Raw genomic sequence first — 18,451 nt, 5'->3', positions numbered from 1 at the left:
CTAGCATGCCATAATGAAAAGGAATCAACAATGTAAACAGAAACACTTTCTTTCATTAAATTCAGTTTGAACATCCCATTTTCTGCATAGCTTTTGCCTACATTCCATTCTTTGACAAGATAAACTTGTCAGATTCAAAGACTAGCTTGAAACCATGCTTAGACAAAAGACCACCAGAAACCAAATTCTTCCTAATTTCTGGTGCATGGAAAACATCAAGTTAGGTCACTGATTTGCCAGATGTGAACTTCAACTCTATAATGCCTTTTCCAGCAACTTTAGTAGTAGAAGAATTTTCCATGTAGAGCTCTATCTCGTCACCAACTTTCTCATATTTTTTGAACAGATTTTTGTCACTACAAATATGACGAGTTGCTCCAATATCTACCCAGCAACCAGCATTATGAGATACCAAATTCACTTCAGTTATGACAGCAACAAGACTTTCTTCAACAGTGTTGGCTTGATCTTTCTTCTTTTTGAGCCTACACTCTTTAATGTAGTGCCCTTTCTTCTTGCAAAAATGACATGCCCCCTTCTTTTTCTTTTTGTTATTTTCTTTAGTTGAGGAATCTCCAGCCCAAGGCCGCTTCCCCTTTTTATTGTCTATTTCAACAACATGGGCAGCCTTTGTCATTTTAGCGTTTTCTTCTTGCTTGTCCCGAAGTCTTGCTTCTTCAATCCGAAGTTGCCTTTGAAGGCTTTCAAGATTGAGAAAATCACCCTTTCTCTTAAGGGTCTTTCGGTAGTCTTTCCATGATGACGGTAACTTGGCAATAATAGTACCAACTTGAAATTTCTCATCAATAGGAATGCCCTCAGCAATTATTTGATGCACAATAAGTTGCAAATCATGCACCTGATTCAAAATAGGCTTATTATCAGTTATCTTAAAATCAAAATAATTACTCACAAGATAGCTTTTGTTTCTTGAATCCTTAGTCTTGTACTTATTCTCCAGCGCATCCCAGATTTCCTTTGCTTGCTTCATTGGTGCATACATATCAAACAGAGAATCAGTAAGAGTGTTGAGGATGTTCCCACGACATGTGTAGTTGTCATCCTCCCACTTGGCCTTTGCAGCAATTTGATCTTTAGTAGCATTCTCTATAGAAACAGCGGGACATGGAGTGACCAAAACATATCGAACTTTCAAAGTTGTAAGTAGAAATTCCACTTTCTCCTTCCACCGTTTGTAGTTGTTGCCATCAAATCGATCAAGCTTTGATAGATCTTGCGGCATAACATTGAGGGAAGTGATGGCAGTACTCATGTTTGATGATTGTGCCATTGAAACAAAATATTCATTTGTGAATTGTTGGAAAGGAATTGTTAGAAAAGAATTTGGAAATCTACTGGTCGTAAAACAGTGAGGCGATTGTAAGTCTATCTCACAAACGAATATTGCCTCCCGCTAGTTTGCAATTGGGAAAAATCACTTGGCAATTTCATTATGGCGATACAACACTGTTTTGATTTAAATACATGCAGATTGCAAGGCATGTATTTCTGAACAAAGATTTTTTGTAACCATATCCTTCTTCTGTCTCTACAGCCCAAATTAATAACCAACGAATGGTTATAATCCAATGGTTGTGACTGTTCAAAAAATGAACAGTTATAACTGTTCAAATTCAGTTAACTAACCAAAACAGTTTTTGATAGTTGCAAATTCGAATTTAACAAGGTAGTTAATTAACCACCACTTGTTTAATTCAAAATGGATAAGACACAAATGTACAGAAGCAAAATATTAATGCTCCTTGGCTGATGCATAAAAATTGTTGAAATATTCCAACAGAGCAAGCCCCCACTTCCACTCAAGGAGATCTAGGAACTCTGGACATGTAAGTTATAACTACTGTTTTCCTAAGAAGAAGGAATAGATTACAGCAAAGGGCTCTTCATAGAACTAACAGCTTCATCTGCCATGGACGTGCATGAAGTGGCACCATGAAAGAGAATCGAGCTTGGCATTGTTCTCATCCTTGTTTGTTGGTCTCGAAAACAAGTGTCCCTGCATCAATTTAGAAAAGGAGATCAGCCGATGTTTCTATCCAATTGTGCAAGCTAAACAAGTGAATCATTTGAGTGTGGGAGAAACTTCACCCAAAGTAGGCATCAGCAGGGATAGCACACCAATGCCGACAATCTTTAGCGGCACTCCGGTCTTGATCATATCCTTAATATCGATGTGCCCGGTTGTAAACCCCACAATGTTTGAAGGAGTGCCTGTGGGGAGAAGGAATGCAAACTGAGCTCCAATGGCTCCTGGGACCATCAGGAGGAGAGGGTGTACCCTCATGGACTGAGCTAGCTCGACGAGAAGAGGGAGTACAAGTGTGGTCGTAGCATTGTTCGATGCGAATTCTGTAATCGTCCCACTCACTAGACAAACCAGTGGTGCAATTGCCAAGGATGGGGCGGTCTCGAGGAAGTCCAAGTTTGCAGAGATCACATCAGCAAGGCCGCTAGTTTGAACACCTTGGGCAATTGCAAAACCTGCACCGAGGAGGAGAATGATGTTCCACTGGAGCTTCTTGCACTTGTTCCAGTCCATTAGCTTCTCTCCCTCGTTCTTTTTGTTTGGAATTATGAATAATAAGGTTGCCATCATCACCTGAATCGAAAAGAGAGAATGGACCCAGGGTTGCATTTAGCTGTGCTTTTTTTCTCAAGGATCTTGGTCTACGAAACTGTGGAAATGGTTGTTGTTAGCTTTTGATTCACTTACGCTGACACTTCCATCACCCACACGATCCTGAAACAGAGCCCCCCATCCGGGGACATCATTTGTTAGGCTTCTTGTCATCCATAGAACTACGAGCAACTGCAAGCGACAGCCCCACAAAAAAACTACTTTAAGTTCTGTGATTAATTGAACCGAGATATATAAGAGGCTTGGGGATTATCAGGACTTACTCCGAACACGGTTAAAACCATCTTCTCAGCAAAAGCCATAGGACCTGCCACACAGAACAGAAAACAAATTTCTCAACACAAAAGCTCGACAAAACAAAAGATTTGAACGGCTATGTCATTATAGGTGAAATCAAATGGTGAAAATATTTCTACTGTATTCTATCCAGTAGGGCATGCAGTATTAAGTAGTATTCTAACAGCACCTTCTATGTATATAATCATACTACGTACGTAATGACATATTTCTCCAGCAATAAATACCGGGTGGTAATACCTCCTTTTCAATAAGCGAGAGAGAGAGAGAGAGAGAGAGGGAGAGAGAGAACTAGAATTATAACAGCAATATGTTCTATTAATAAGATAGCATCATTCAGAGAACTAATGGATTCTATGAAACTATACAAGGTATGAAGATATAAAGCAGAACAGAGAGACTCCCCCAAAGACCAGTAAATGAAGAATTACCTAGTAGCTCAAGCTCCCTCTTCAGGTGAGCTCTATCCATGTAAGCAGAAAGTGCCTTCGCTGAATTCTTTGAACAGTAGAGAAGACAGAGGATACCCCACAGGGCAAAGAAGAGGACTAGAGCCAGAGGGAACCCAAAAAGGAACCAAGAGCTGAAGCTGATGGGCTTCTCCTGAGGGTAGTAGCTCTCCCACATCCCCACCAAGATGAGATTAACTCCTGTTCCCGTCAAGGTGCTCATTCCTCCGATCGCTGCCGAATAGATTACTCCAAGTATCACTGCCTTGCAGAACCGCCTGACGTCCGGGTGGACCGAGTCCCCGTCGGGGAGCCTCTGCAGCACTCCGGTGGCCACCGGGATCATCATCATTGCTGCTGCGGTGTTATGCATCCACATGCTCACGAACGCAGTGGTGCCGCAGATCCCGAGTAGAAGTAATGGTGGTTTCAGAGGGTCTCCACAGAACAATGAGGTTATCTGCATCCCAATCAAATAATAACTACAATGGTGATCGGACCTCAATATCAAAATTTACCTATGAAACTAACTTGAGCAGGTCTTTCTGGTGCCTGTTTCGAATGCGAACGGAACATGATTCTATGTATGAGTTTATTACTGCTTTTGATTTAGTTCGAAGTTCCAAAGCTAGATACCTTTAAAAAAGTCCCTTTCCGAATTCATTTCTCTAATCGAACAATTTGAATAAGTAAAAGAACTCACTTTCAGAGCTAGCCGGCGGTGGATGTTGTAGTGCTCGACGGCCAATGCCAATATGAAGCTGCCGAGCACGAGAGAGATGATATCATCCATGTAAGACTTCGCAACATCGTCGGCCGAGGCGATCCCGAAGATGGGGAAGAGGAAGAGAGGAGACATGGACGTGACAGCCATAGGGACGGCTTCCGTGAGCCACCACAAGAACACCCATGAGAGGACGGCGAGCATGTTTCGGCTTGCATGCTTTCCATTGAGGTCGACAAAGAAGAATATGAGCATGCATACTAGAGGGCCCGAGATAATGGAGAGCGTTTTGGAGGTGAGAATTGATTTGGGAGTGTGGTGGGAGCTCTCTGGAGGCTCATGGAGGGGGAGGAGTGGTGCTTTGGGATCGTCTGAGCTTGGATTCAATGCGTGATTAGCCATTTGAGAGAGAGAGAGACAGAGAGAGAGAGAGAGAGAGAGCTGGTTGTTGGTTGTGGTTTGGCTTTCTAAAGATCTCTCCTTTATAGGTTATTGAAGAGAGATGACCTCTGGGTGGTTTTGATTTGTGCTCATGAATTGCTTGGAATCACCTAAACAAATGGAGGAAAAGTTTGTTGGATGTGTCCAGTCTTATACTTTTCCCTTGAATTGGAGGTTTAACTCGGAGTCATTGTATTGAAGAGAGTTTTAAAAGCTCTGTTTTTCCTTCCTAGGAGAAGGTCCAAGCGGACTTCCAAAAGCCAGGAGATAAAGTTTGTGCGTCACCAATTCAATTGCTTCCTTAATCCAGCTCATCAGATCAGGAAGAGGCCTTTTCATTACTCTAATTGAGGAAAGAAGCGTGTAGAAGTTATTATACGGTGCCTAAGTAGACCTATCGTATATGCCAAGTTATTATGTTCAATTAGATAACAGTTTCTTCACGGTCGTTCTTTCAGTTTCCTCTGTTTATGTATTCTCAATGTTCTTCAAAGATATCCTTCTCTGAATTCTTTCTTTCCTTCCCTCTCTCCCAATGACTACCATAATCCAACATAATTATTCTATAACCATAACCAGGCTGACTGACCTAATAATAAGGTTGGATCTTCTTCTTTTCTCTTTTTTTTTCTGCTAGAATGGATAATTCATATATTTTTGGTACGAATACATCCAACAAAATCAGAAAATAAAAGATCCTTGAGCACTCTAAGCAGCTCCCCATCTCCAATCCACAGATCTTAGAATCCTTCACTGTATCCTCTCCCTTCGTCTTATTAGCTTGAGTTAGTTTTTTTTGTCAATAGAAAGAATACATAAATACGAGCACGCTGATTGATAAATAAAACTAAGCATAAGCTATCAATTTATAATACATAAATACGCAACAAAGAATTCCTAAATTTTTTTTGCTATTATGTTATACTAAATCAATTGCAAAATATAGCTGAACTTATGTTTAGTTTCTTTGGTGGGCCAGTACAAACCAAGTAATGCCTAGCCACTTGGCTTCTAGACGGCAAAAAATTCAGCTTATAAGCTCGTGGCAGAAGACAAAATTTTCAGGTAGACGACTACTTCTCTGCTCTCATCAATAATCGAGGATTGGGTCATGGCATGCATTGGCCCGCCGGTAGCATGATTACATGGTTCAATTATTAATGGTGGCGATAACCCATCGAGATGGCAACGACGGACGCATGGGGTCCATTCGCCCGCGCACATGCTTTCCGTTCATTGGACCAGGCCACTTTCATGGGTCCGCATGATCTAAATAATTGTGGACGTGTCCCACGTTGGTACGCGAATCTTGTGAAATTTTATTTTTTTGAGGCGCACCTAAACAATGGTGGACCCTTCCAAAACCCTCACCACAACGCGATGGAATCCTATGAGGGGAAAGGCCTGGACCAAGCGTGGATAAATTTCGGTCGATGGTGCAGCTGATAAGAATACTTGGCTGGATCCTAGCCATATATAGACCACAAAAAATTATGTATCATGTTTTTCTTGAGAAAGGAAAGAAAAAAAAAAAGAAAAATTAGTGCCACGGACTATATATATATATATATACACACATACACACGTGCGTGTAGATCGGCTAAATTTTTATGGACTTTATAACTTCTTTTGTGTGTTTGTGGGGATACAGTTTGTCCATTCATAGAGATGCTTAGGCATGGCATGACGTTAGTGGAAGAGAGTTCGTTTTCGATTTAGCAACCTCCTGCAAAGAAAATTCTATGCTATGGTTAGACTCGGCGTGGCCTTTTTTTTTTTTCAAAAAAAATTTCTCCTCCTTTTAAAAGATTATTTTATTTTTATCTTTTTAATTGAAAAATATTGTAGGATGCCACCATCAACTAGCTTAGCTAACGCTATTTTGTTACTAATTAGAAAAGGTCTTCTCTTCATTTTTTTTTTTTTTCCCACTCAATGAATCTACATGTTTTTTCCTATCTTTCATCTCTAGGACATACTATTTTCTTGTGGGAGAGGGAGGAAAGGGGAAGGTTGACAACCCTAATTCATTTGGAGAAATGGTACATTTTTTTTTACTTTTTCTAGTAAGGGAAAAGGGGCAAAGCCCCGATTACAGTCTAGGGAAAGAGACGCGGAGAGTATCAGCTTGAGCTAAAAGAAAGAGTGCAACTATTAGGTCATTGAGAACTTCTCTCAAAAAAAAAATTGTAAGGTAGGAGAACCATAACTTCAACTAGAAGTGTACGTTGAACCTAGATAACAAACAGATATCATGGTATGAATCCTTTAGATACCACGGTTGTAACTAAAATAGTAGATAACAAAGTCTATCTTAGTTGAAGAAGTTAGCATTATTATTATGCATCTTTATTAGCAATTTTTTGTTTAACCACTCATCCATTTACAAAGTACTGTTCTCCCTGATATATATCATGACAATACATGATTATCTTTATGCAAAACTGTGCTTCGTATTCATGTTTAACCTATATAATCCATATAATGCATGAATGAACTTGCAAAATAATTAACTGAATTTTTCACCAAATTATCCATATAATTGACAGATAATCTTATTATCTTCAAAATTGCATCCATATAAAGGCCCGTTTCCTTGCAACTTTCACACTAACTGACACATGTCTTCCATACCCTATATTGGCCCTACATATGATAACATTATGAGACAAGGCTCACATACTAATTACTAGTGGAAAAAGAACGCTCCTTTTATATGATAGACAGCAGAAAGACTCTTCCTGTACTAGGTTTTGAATCTATGATCAAAGCGAGAGCATATAAAAAATGTTCATCTTATATATCTTTACCATGTTACATAAAGTGCGAGTTCAGTTAGGGGTTCATCAGTTTTTCTTCCTGGGTAACTGGCACTCTTTGAAACAAAATTTTATTCAAAAAATATTAATGGTACAGAGTAATTAATTAAAACTATATGCTAATTGCTTTATCTCTATCTTAACCAGTGCCATTGTTTTCCAACTCTATCCCATAAACTTATTCAAACTGATGAGACTCCTCTCATATCAAACCAAAGAGATGTGAGGTGATGTGATATAGATAATTTGTAAATGAGACAAACATTTCCGGACTTTGCTGGATTCTGCTATCAGCATTCTGGCAGCTTCATATCAAACCAAAGAGAGGTGAGGGGATGTGATAAATTTTTTTCTCCTCTTCTTTACTTTTGGAGTGCAGAAAGTATGCAGACAGTGGCAATAATTTTCATAAAATCCATCGGCATGGTAAAAAAAACAATTATCTCCAAGAAAAGAAAAATGCTTTTAATTTTCCTTATGCGGTGCTCTTTTGCAGGGTCCACCTCCAATAATGGTGCTCTCTCATCCTCAACATCAACTTGGAGTCCTTTGATTGAACGTCCGCCAGAAATTGGCGCTCTTACTTGGTTCTGGTCAGAAGTAGGGGGGTTTGCGGCAGTGAGACTGTTAGCTGTCGGCTTTCGCCAACCGTTGGCTTTGCGTGGTGAAGGAGTTATTTGATGTCCGCCCACCCCCAAGTAGGGATACCTGGATTTCCAAGATGCTTCCTTGCCAAGGTGAGCGCTGAGCGCAAAGAGAGCAGGCCAGAATGGAAACGCTCCGAGGGTACCGGTATCAGGGGGCGATGTTACAGCCTAGGTAAAGCCCGCCCCAGGCAATGCCTGAAGATTTCAAGGTTAGCTGAAGGACAAAAGGCCCCATCACCTGTATCCCTTGAAAACATATAGTCCGGACTCCACCGCAAGTGGAAAAACGTTGATCACATGCATGACTTGCTCATAGTTTTAATGACTGGTATGATCAAGTAACCGTTGCTTTCAGAAGAAAAGAAATAGGGAAGGAAGAACAAACACGAGAGAGAGAGAGACAGAAAAGAAAAATTAACAACTGATTTCGAACAAAGTTGACTGTTCTTGCACACATAGCATTTAATATTGGGTCTTAACATCCAACATCACAAAAACAGATTTATCTAATAAAATCAGAAAATAAGTCTCGAAGTGTTCTAGACAACTCCGTCTTCCCAACCCATACGGTATCTTTAGAGTGGCAGGCCACATAAGAGACCACCAAGTTCGCGGCCTTATTGGCTTCTCTGAACATATGCTTAGTCTGAAAGGCCACTCCGTCACTCACCATTGTCCAAATATTCCGAAGCAGGAGACGTCATTTGCTTTCATATGCGAAAATGCATCTTTGTTTATATAAATGCATGGCGCATATCTTCATGGCAATTAGCTTTGTAAGAAAGTATTAGAATTTCTGGATCATTATACTACACATTAAAACACCATAATAAACTAAATTTAATCACATACCATTTAGTCCGGCCATTTTGATCCAATTTTTCTTCAAGAGCAGCTCTCACATATAGAAGAAACTCTAAGACTGGCTCTACCTCTCCCTCTTCTTTGTTTATGTTGTCATTCAATGGGGCAAGCAACCTTCTAGCTCATATATATAGTATTGAGTCAGAGTAGCGTTTTAAGGTACTCCCATTGTTGTGCCCTCCCATTAAGGTATCCAAATAACCAAGAACCAGGACCTATACCTTCATACCACATTCCCATATACATATATATATACTAGAAAAATACTGAGATGGACCATAGCCCAAAACTTTATGGATTATAACTTTATTTGGGCTTTACCGATCAATCTATTTGCATCACTTTCAACCTATTTTTCGCAAATAGTATAAAACACGCAATCAATGGCAGCCCAGATTTTAAATAAAATCTTACATTCTCCCACTTGGGCAACATTGATTGCTGGATTATTTTTTTTTAAAAAAAAGTGTTATACTTATTTTAGGAAAATGACTTTCGGGTTGAACAAATTTGTGGCCACATAAACATGATTCAGAAGAGAACATCTCAGTATAGGACCTGGTCCAATGAAAATATCAATAAAGAACAATGGCGGTAATTGTGTTATTCATCAACACAAGACCTTCCATAATTACAAATATCAATATTTCATTGACATGCATCCCTGAATGTGGTAAAGTGTAGTGTGACATTTGTGCACAAGTGATCCACAACTATATAACATGCCAATTCCACATCCAGTCCACTTTATGGTCTCATAAAGACCCTTTTGAATTTTCTTTCCTTTGTCTTCCTAAAGAAGACAACATGCCTTTAAATCAAAGCATTAGACTTTATATATCATTTATGATTCTAGATAGAAGCCTTTACACTTCTAAACCGAAGTGTGAAACTTTACATCTCGAGATTTTTTTAAAAAAGAAAAAAGTAATTCATCAATGCTGTAAATTAAAGATATATTTTATATCAAGCAGTGCCAAGTGTGCATACATGTATAACTGTAAATAACAAGTATTTAAAGAGCAATCACTTCAAACTTCAATATTTCAAATATAGCAAATAACAACATGGTCTTAAGAATATATATATATATATATATATATATATATATATATATATATAACTCTCACTAACCAAACACATCAAATGACATCAGCAAGCTCATGTGCTCAACATGTTTAACAAAATCAATAGGTCTAAGCCCCTTGGTTAATGGATCAGCAACCATATCTTCTATGGCAATATGCTCATAGTAAAGGTCGTTGTTATTAACCCATTCTCTAATTTTAAAATACTTGAGATCTATGTATTTAGCACCACCCGAGTTGTTAGTATTCTTCGTAAAGAATACTGCAACCATGTTATCAAATAAATTGTTATAAGTCTTGAGATGGAATCAACAACCCTAAGATAAAGTTTTTTAACCATATGGCATGAGCCCCGCTTCAAAGCATGCAATTATCTCTGCTTGCATCATGGAAGATGCAACAAGAGACTGTTTGAAACTCTTCCAAGATATAGCTCCTCCAGCAAGCATGAAAATATATCCTGTAGTAGACTTCATATCAGCTGAGTAACCAGCAAAATTTGAATCTGCATAACTACTGACTTCAATGTTATCAACTTTTTTATAAACAAGCAAGTATCCTTTAGTTTTCTTCAAGTATCTCAACACCTTTTTAGCTCCTACCCAATGTTCATGATCAGGATTAGAAGAATATCTACCCAACAAACTAGCTGCATAGGCGATGTCTGGTCTAGTGCACACCTCAACGTACATCAAGCTACGTGTAGCACTAGAATATGGCACATTTTTCATAGATTCCTTTGTTGGGACACCACGCACGCTGCAGAAAAATCAGAACGCGGTGGAAGGGCATACGCGAGATCCCGTTCATCGCATGAACGTATTTTAAAATTATCATTCGTAGATAGATTAGGATTAAAAACTTTTTATATGATTAGAAAGATCAGATCTTCACCTTGTGCAGGTAGATGATCACCGCAAATTTGATGATCGTGGATTTGTTGAAGGTTCGCTTGAAGCCACACACACGTCCGGCCTCTATGGGTATCCACACGTGGCAAAGGACCGATCTAAATCTTTAAATCTCTTCGAGGTGCTAGCTCCCTTGTAGAGAAGACTTTTGATAGCTGATAACCTTCCTTTGAATCAACTCTTGAATGCCTAAGAGAGGAGGAAGAAGAAGGATGGTTCAATGAAAAAGAACAAAAAACCTTTGCAGCCTTTTGTTTTCTTTTGCGTTGGAACCAAAAAAAGGGAGGAAGAAGGCCACGTCATAAGCTTTTTCTTCCTTTTTCCTTTGCAGCTGAAAGGAGGAAGAGGGGAGAACTTTTCTGCTGTATTTCCAAAAGGAAAAGCATAAGAGGAGGGGTCGCACGCCCTCCTCTTTGAAGCCCTTGCGGATTGGGATGAGCTCCTAAATTTTAGGAGCTCATCCTTATCCCCACATTTTCAAGAGAGGAGGGGCGTACGCCCCTCCTTTTCTCTTCACGCAAATGCAAAGGAGGGGCGTACGCCCCTCCTTTTCTCTTCACGCAAATGCAAAGGAGGGGCGTACACCCCTCCTTCCTATCCCCCCTTAAGTCAGCCCCCACTTAATTAAATTAAGTGAGGGGGTTAGGTCTAATGCTAGGGGTCCAATTCTCTTCTAAAGAGGATTAGGTGCACCCATTTCCTTTTCTTTCAAATCCTAATCCAATTAGAATTTAATTGAACTATGACTCAATTAAATTCTTCAATCCTAATCTAATTAGGAGCCATTAGATTAATTAGATTAAAATTAATTAGGATTTAAGAACTCCTAATCTAATTAGGACTTATTAAATTTTAGTTCTAATCCAATTAGAACTTTAGAAATCCTACTCCAAGTAGGACTCTAATTTAATATAATCAAGTCCAATTAATTTAAATCCAATTGATTCAATTAAAATGCAATCTAATTGCAATTATTCCTTCTTTAACTCACTAACTCTTAGCGGATTTCATCAATTATCAATCAAATTGATAATTATGAATTATTTATGATTCCAAATCACAATTCAACCATCAGATCGGTCAATACATCTAATGTGTGTGACCCCATAGGTTCTATTCTGTCTGGTAGTGAGATATATTGCGATCTCTATGACAATATCATTGAAAACTTCTTTCAATGGGTTGGAACAATTCCAACTTAACTCATCAGGGATCATCGATCATCAAGATAGTCCCTGTAAGTCTCACCATCCACCAGTGATACCTAGCAGTATGTAGTGGCTACCCAGTAGAATGAAATAATGAACCTCTAAGTGCAGTTATCGTATGATACAGTCCTTCTATCGTTGATCCCTACAGGACGGAGGTCATGGATAACACGTCAAACCCCATCGTCTGTCATATGTCAAGATTTATTCGACTTAAGTTCGAAAAGTGGAAAACTCTTTTTGCACTGTACATACTGCCCCGGTCGAGTGTTGGAAATTGTATCCTAAATGTCAATCGTCAGCATATTGATGATTGAATTTTGTAAATGAATTGACAAATTAATAAAGTGTTATTTGGCATTATTCATCATTTCATCTTCAAATGAACTCTTATATGACGAAGTCCTTAGGACTTATGTTATGATAAAGGAGGATTTATCTTTGAGTCCTTAAACTTGTTCGCGACCAAATGATATGTTGTTACTAGGACGACAACATTATCGAGATTAGGTTGTTGTGTGACATATACGTTGGTTATCCTCTTAACCAAAGAGTGTGGAGACACTGGTATGCCACACAGGTGAAGTGTAGGAGTACATTTCACCGAACGTGACCAATTCCAGAACGCTCTACTGTCAAGAGATGTTCCGAGTGGATATGGGTATAAGTTTGGCCCTCTGACCTGAGATCGCAACCTGTGACTAGCAAGCAACTCACTGTACTTTGGTACCGGACTACCTGAATTTCTAATTCAGTGACGGAAGGTCACTGGGTGCAGTCAAGTACTTGTGTAGTCAGTTATGAGTCGAGATGGAATTGACGCCTCCTGGAAACAGAAGATAATGTCTTGTGATTAATTTAGCAAAACCTTGGCCAGGGTAATCCCAGTGAGGAGTCACGGGATATCTAAAATTAATCACATAATGGATGTACTAATTATAGGGTTGTCAGTGAGCTCTAAGTCATCCTGGCATTAGGAGTCAAAGGGATTGAATTATACAGTAACCATAGTCCAGGGTTCCAGAATATTTGCTTCGCATATATTCGGCCTATCCGGACGTCGGGTACCATTGCTAGATGGTCACATCGATTAGTATAGGAAGACGTTCCTATACTATCGGCTTAGGTTCGAACCTATGAGGTCACACGCATAGAAGTTTCTAGGTTGATCAAATGGCTGATTGATGATTAAGAATCATTCAGGGATAATTTGGTCAATTCGATTGACAAATTATCCAAAGCAAAAGTTGCATTAAAATAATTATTGAATTATTGGAGGATTAATTAGAAATTAGATTGCTAATGAACTCAATTTGATTGAGTAATTGGGCTTAGGTTGAGCCAAATTGAATATGATTCAATTTGGGCTGCATCAGGGTTTGACCTAATTGGATTGGGTTCAACCCAAGTAGATTGAGCTTGTCCCAATTGATGGAACTTGACCCAATTGGATTGGGCTTGATCCAAATCAATTAGAAGACCTTATTTGATGAGGATTATGAGTCCAAATAATCAGAATTGGATAAGGAGAAGAATCCCTAAATTTTAGGAACCCATCCTTATCTTCTTGGAGAAGAATGATACCTTAATTTATCCCCAATATTTTCTATGCCTATCCTCTTTATTTTTAGCCAAAAATTGGCATGAGAAGAGAGGAGGCGTGGGGCTATATTTCCTATAAAAATGGCGCCTTAAATCTTTCTAGAAAGATTTAGATGAATTTCCTAATTTGTAGGGATTGCATGGTGCATGAAATAGGATGGTCTGCGGCTGAACTTTGGATGCATGAATTCCTATCTTTTAGGGATCCAAAATGTACGAAATTTAGATATGTTTATCTTCTCTTATCTGCCAAACCACCAGAATGTTTTGGGAATTTTATCAGCCAAATTAGTTGTCTAAATTAGGTGTGAGGCGTGGGGTGGTCTTTTGGCTATAAAAGACCCCCATGCCTTGGGTTTAAGAGATACGATATTTAGAGGCTTTAAAAAATTCTAAAAAAATTTACTGAGGGCCTCCATCCCTTCTTCTCCTTCTTCCTCACGTCCATCCTTCATCTCCTTGAAGAACAATCAAAGGTTGAGTGTTTAGAAGGAGAAAGCTTCAGCCATTGCAACGTTCCTGCGCGAGCTAGCACTCCCGCGGAAGACGATCTACCTAGGGCTTCGCGTGTACTTCTCATAGAGGCCATTCGTGTGCATGGCTGCGAAGTCAAGGATCATATCCATAAGTTTCTTCCATCATAAAAGGTATTAATCCCACATCAATATTTTATTTTGGAGTCAGGGTCTAGGTCTGATTCTCCGAGGTTTTACCCTCCTTTGGGGCTCCTCACGGAGTTATCTCCAGAATCCATTCGATGGATATTCGGAGATTAATCGGAATAGAGTTCTTAAGTTTCAGATCTGATAGTTAATCATGCATGAAAGTTTTAGCATAATTGTTTAAACGATTCCGGCATAATCCTATGTGTTCTTAAGGTGCTGATTTTTAGATTTGATCTTGTAAGCATGCATGAATTAAATTATTTGATTCGGTTTTTTCCGCTGCGTTTTAAAACTTAAAAGAACTACGTATGGCTTGATCCCCCTTATGAAGGGGTACGTAGGCAACTCGATCAGGTTCAACCATGTTTTTTTAAAAAAAAAAAATCAGCATGCTTAATACCGAAGAACCTAGGATTCACTTTCACCGAGGTATTACGAACTCAGTCTTATAAATCACATAGGATCACTCCTTATCTACCAAGATCGATAGATTCCATATAGGTGCATGCACTACTCCTACAGTGAACCTACTGTAGCCAATCTATACCACAAGGACCCATATGACTAAAGACCATGTATACATATAATCAAACTACAGTAACCTCACTGTGAATAGCCGAAACACCGTAGGTCCAAGGTTTAATCATACTACTGCAACATCAAGCAAGTCACTGACGAGTAGATAGACATCCAAGTGACTTCTTGTTTGGTCATGCTCAGTACTATTGTTCTCTAACAAGCACCTGCAGTATCACTTCAGTGTCCCTACACTGTGGACTCAAGTCTCGTTCATCCATAAAAAAAGCAATCTGTGCACTGATCTTATCGGATCGATCACCATCCTCGTGATGATCCATCAATCAGGAGCATTAAAGAATTAATCACCAATAACACATGGTTCAAATTCTCAACTCTTGAGAATATGAATCATCATCTTATTAATTCTTTGAACGATTCATAGACACATAAACAATATAAATGAAAAACATGCCCTTTTATTATTCAATAATAATAAAGTCAAGTACAAAACTATGTTCCAGAATTAATAATGTGTCAGCCAGATTGGCTTCTAAGGCATAAATCTAACATCCTGTTCAACATCATTCTTTGGATATTGGGTTTTATTTAACTTGTCCCCTTTACAAACAGGAACAAGGCCAGGCTTATAGTTTTCCATATTGAATCTACTAAAAACACGGTCAATATAGGCCTTTTGAGACAAACCTAAAAGTTGCTTTGATTTATCTCTGTGTATCTCAATACCAAGCACATAAGCTTCTTCTCCAAGATCTTTCATATCAAAATTCTTAGATAGCACCTTTTTGACATCATGCAATAATCCCAAGTCACTACTAGCAAGTAAAATATCATCAACATATAGAACCAAAAAAATAAACTTGTTTCCACTGATTTTGAGATATATGCAAGAATCAGCTGTATTCTCAATAAAACCAAGAGATAACACAACCTGCTGAAACTTTGGATACCATTGTCTAGAGGCTTGTTTCAGACCATAAATAGACTTTTTCAACTTACAAACCATATTCTCTCTTCCTGATTCTTTAAAATCTTCAGGTTGCACCATATAAACTTCCTCGTAAAGATCTTCATTTAAAAAGGTTGTCTTAACATCCATTTGATGAAGCTCTAAATCAAAATGTGATGTCAAGGCTATGATAATCCTGAAAGAATCTTTTGTAGAAATAGGAGAAAATGTTTCAGTATAGTCTATACCCTCTCTTTGAGTGTACCCTTTTGCCACCAATCTAGCCTTAAATCTTTCAATGTTTTTCTTTGAGTCTTTCTTGGTTTTAAACACCCATTTACAACCAAGAGGTTTAAAACCTTCTGGAAGCTCAACAAGCTCCCATACTCCATTTCGTGCCATAGATTGCATTTCCTCCCTCATTGCATCAATCAACTTATTAGTAAAGCTTGACTATATGTGTCTGTATCAATCACTTCATCAACACCATGCTCTTGTTCTCCAAAAAGACAACATAATCTTTAGAAATTGCCGGCCTTCTTTCTCTTTGTGAGCATCTAGGAGGTTGAACAGGTTGAGTAGGTTTAACTGGTTGAGGTGTAGGTAAAGGTTGATTTGGTGTTTCTTGTTCTTGTTCTACACGTATTTTCACCCTTCCAATAGGTTGAGAAACGAACCAATCTAATCCAACAGGTAGAGATATAGTAGTAAAGTCACCTTTTGAAGCATCATGCTATCTTGTAGCACACACACAATCACCAACATCATGCTCTAAAAATCTTGCATTATTTGCCTCTACAATCCTTGTGCTATGACCAGGACAGTAAAACCTATAGCCCTTTAAGCCTCCTGGATAGCCTACAAAATAACAACGAGTGGTTCTTTGCCCTAATTTGGTTTCCCCTGGGTTATAAATTTTTACTTCAGTCGAACAACCCCAAACCCAAAAATGGTTCAAACTAGGCCTTCTACCTGTCCACAACTCAAAAGGTGTTTGGGAACAGATTTGCTGGGTATTCTATTTAGGACATACATGGCAGTCAAAAGAGCTTCACCCCAAAGAGACTCTAGTAATTTGGACTCACTCAACGTGCATCTAACCATTTCTTTAGTGTGCGATTACGATGCTCCACCACACCATTTTGCTCAGAGATCCCCAGCATTGTGCATTGTGCATTAATGCCACAACTTTGCAAAAATTCAGCAAAAGGTCCCATATGTTGTCCAATATCACCATGTTTACCATAATATTCACCTCCACAGACCTAATAATTTTAATCACCTTGCCGGTTTGTTTTTCAACATTGGTCGTATAGTTTTTGAATTTCTCAAGGGCTTCAGACTTATTATGAATTAAATAAACAAAACCATAGCGTGAGTGGTCATCTATAAATATGACAAAATATTTTCTTCTACACAAGGCAGGAGGTAAGGGTCTACAAATGTCAGTGTATATAATTTCCAAGAGATCTTTACTACGAGTGGCTCCATGTTTCTTTGTTTTGGTCAATTTTTCTCTTATGCAATCCACACATGTTTCATAGTCATTAAAATCAATGTTAGGGAGAATTTCATTTTTAATCAATCTTTCAATTCGTTCCCTAGAAATATATGCTAGTCTTCTATGCCATAACATAGAAGATTTCTCCTTTATCAAAGCTCTTTTGGCGCCACTTCCTTCAATATTCATAAAAAATTGTTTTGAGGCTAGATTTAATTTATATAAACCATCACACAGAAAACCATTACCAATGAAAACATAATTTTGGAACAATTCAAATTTTTCATTACCAAAACTAAAACAATATCCTAACCCATCAAGTCTTGACACAGACACCAAATTTCGTCTCATGGATGGTACAAAAACAGTGTTTTCTAAAATAGAATAAGAACCGAACTTAAAAAATAACTTAACCGTTCCAACAAATTCAACATAGACCTTGGCACCATTTCCTACATTGATGCTATCTTCCCCTTTACTTGTCCTGTGTTTGTTTATGAACCCCTGCAAAGAATTGGAAACATGAATAGATGTTCCACTCTCAAGCCACCAAGAATTTGGTGGCACATATATTAAAGAGGATTCAAAACAAACAAAGGCAAGTGAATTACCTCCTTTTTTTATTCTTCCTTTCTAACCATGCCTTGTATTTATAACAATTCACTTTCTTGTGACCACTCATGTTGCAAAACCAGCAGCTTGAGTCTTTCTTAATGGCAGGTTTAGGGGCATTCAAATTGTTAGACTAACTGTGTTTTACTTAATTTTTTTGAGGTTGGTGAAATTTGTTCTTTTGCCGATGTGAGTTTCCTTTATTTTTTGGACCCTTAGAAAAATGTGGCTGATGCACCATACTCTCCCCTCTTTCTTTCTTATGCCTTTCTTCTTCTTAGACACAAACAACAATAAGTTCATTGACATTCCAAGTCTCCTTTTGGGCATTATAGGTGGTTTTCAGGTTATCAAAATGTGAAGGCAGAGAGTTAAGAGCTTGGCGAACAAGGAAGGTTTCAGCAATGGATACCTTGAGGTTAGACAACGTATTAGCTATCTCTTGCATTTTCATGATGTATGCTCTAATACCACTCGC

At 38.5% G+C, this 18,451-nt stretch overlaps 3 protein-coding genes and 1 long non-coding RNA gene across 5 annotated transcripts in view; 1 reads left to right on the top strand and 3 right to left on the bottom strand.

The window, feature by feature from the left end:
• Positions 1–220: 220 nt before the first annotated feature.
• Positions 221–1,291, bottom strand: LOC103699411. The gene has a single exon (XM_008781431.1). The coding sequence runs from the start codon at positions 1,289–1,291 to the stop codon at positions 221–223; it is 1,071 nt and encodes a 356-aa protein (XP_008779653.1).
• A 387-nt stretch (positions 1,292–1,678) lies between these two features.
• LOC103719047 (tonoplast dicarboxylate transporter-like) lies at positions 1,679–4,898 on the bottom strand. 2 transcript variants are annotated; one of them, XM_008808115.4, is made up of 6 exons: positions 4,109–4,898; positions 3,388–3,865; positions 2,923–2,966; positions 2,735–2,761; positions 2,110–2,620; positions 1,679–2,017 (listed from the first exon to the last, which is right to left on the bottom strand). In XM_008808115.4, the coding sequence occupies exons 1-6, from the start codon at positions 4,529–4,531 to the stop codon at positions 1,983–1,985; spliced, it is 1,518 nt and encodes a 505-aa protein (XP_008806337.1). In that variant the 5' UTR covers positions 4,532–4,898; the 3' UTR covers positions 1,679–1,982. The 2 variants fall into 2 exon arrangements, with proteins under 2 accessions (XP_008806337.1, XP_008806335.1); XM_008808113.4 differs by having other exon boundaries at positions 2,735–2,830; positions 4,109–4,886.
• A 5,131-nt stretch (positions 4,899–10,029) lies between these two features.
• LOC120105152 (secreted RxLR effector protein 161-like) lies at positions 10,030–10,719 on the bottom strand. The gene is made up of 2 exons (XM_039117350.1): positions 10,326–10,719; positions 10,030–10,250 (listed from the first exon to the last, which is right to left on the bottom strand). Exons 1-2 carry the CDS (start codon positions 10,717–10,719, stop codon positions 10,030–10,032), a joined length of 615 nt encoding a protein of 204 aa, XP_038973278.1.
• A 3,598-nt stretch (positions 10,720–14,317) lies between these two features.
• LOC120105156 overlaps positions 14,318–18,451 on the top strand; it is a 17,648-nt gene continuing 13,514 nt past the window's right edge. Inside the window, exons 1-2 of the long non-coding RNA XR_005507531.1 lie at positions 14,318–14,356; positions 18,309–18,391. This is a non-coding gene — a long non-coding RNA (uncharacterized LOC120105156). The remainder of the gene's footprint in view (positions 14,357–18,308; positions 18,392–18,451) is intronic.

This window comes from Phoenix dactylifera, unplaced genomic scaffold (assembly GCF_009389715.1).
Source record: "Phoenix dactylifera cultivar Barhee BC4 unplaced genomic scaffold, palm_55x_up_171113_PBpolish2nd_filt_p 000207F, whole genome shotgun sequence".
In the NCBI taxonomy this organism is placed as follows: Eukaryota; Viridiplantae; Streptophyta; class Magnoliopsida; order Arecales; family Arecaceae; genus Phoenix; species Phoenix dactylifera.
Note: the sequence above shows the minus strand (reverse complement) of the source record. Positions and strands in the feature narration are given on the sequence as shown.

Bases quoted from the DNA above. Each gene is read 5' to 3' on its own strand.
- LOC103699411 (XM_008781431.1), bottom strand. From the start codon at position 1,291: ATGGCACAATCATCAAACATGAGTACTGCCATCACTTCCCTCAATGTT.
- LOC120105152 (XM_039117350.1), bottom strand. From the start codon at position 10,719: ATGAAAAATGTGCCATATTCTAGTGCTACACGTAGCTTGATGTACGTT. The intron at 10,251-10,325 runs GTTAAAAAACTT...ACATGGTTGCAG, and splicing joins AGCGGGGCTCATGCCATATG to TATTCTTTACGAAGAATACT.
- LOC103719047 (XM_008808113.4), bottom strand. From the start codon at position 4,531: ATGGCTAATCACGCATTGAATCCAAGCTCAGACGATCCCAAAGCACCA. The intron at 2,831-2,922 runs GTAAGTCCTGAT...TGTCGCTTGCAG, and splicing joins TGGTTTTAACCGTGTTCGGA to TTGCTCGTAGTTCTATGGAT. The intron at 2,621-2,734 runs GTAAGTGAATCA...TTTTCGATTCAG, and splicing joins TGGGTGATGGAAGTGTCAGC to GTGATGATGGCAACCTTATT.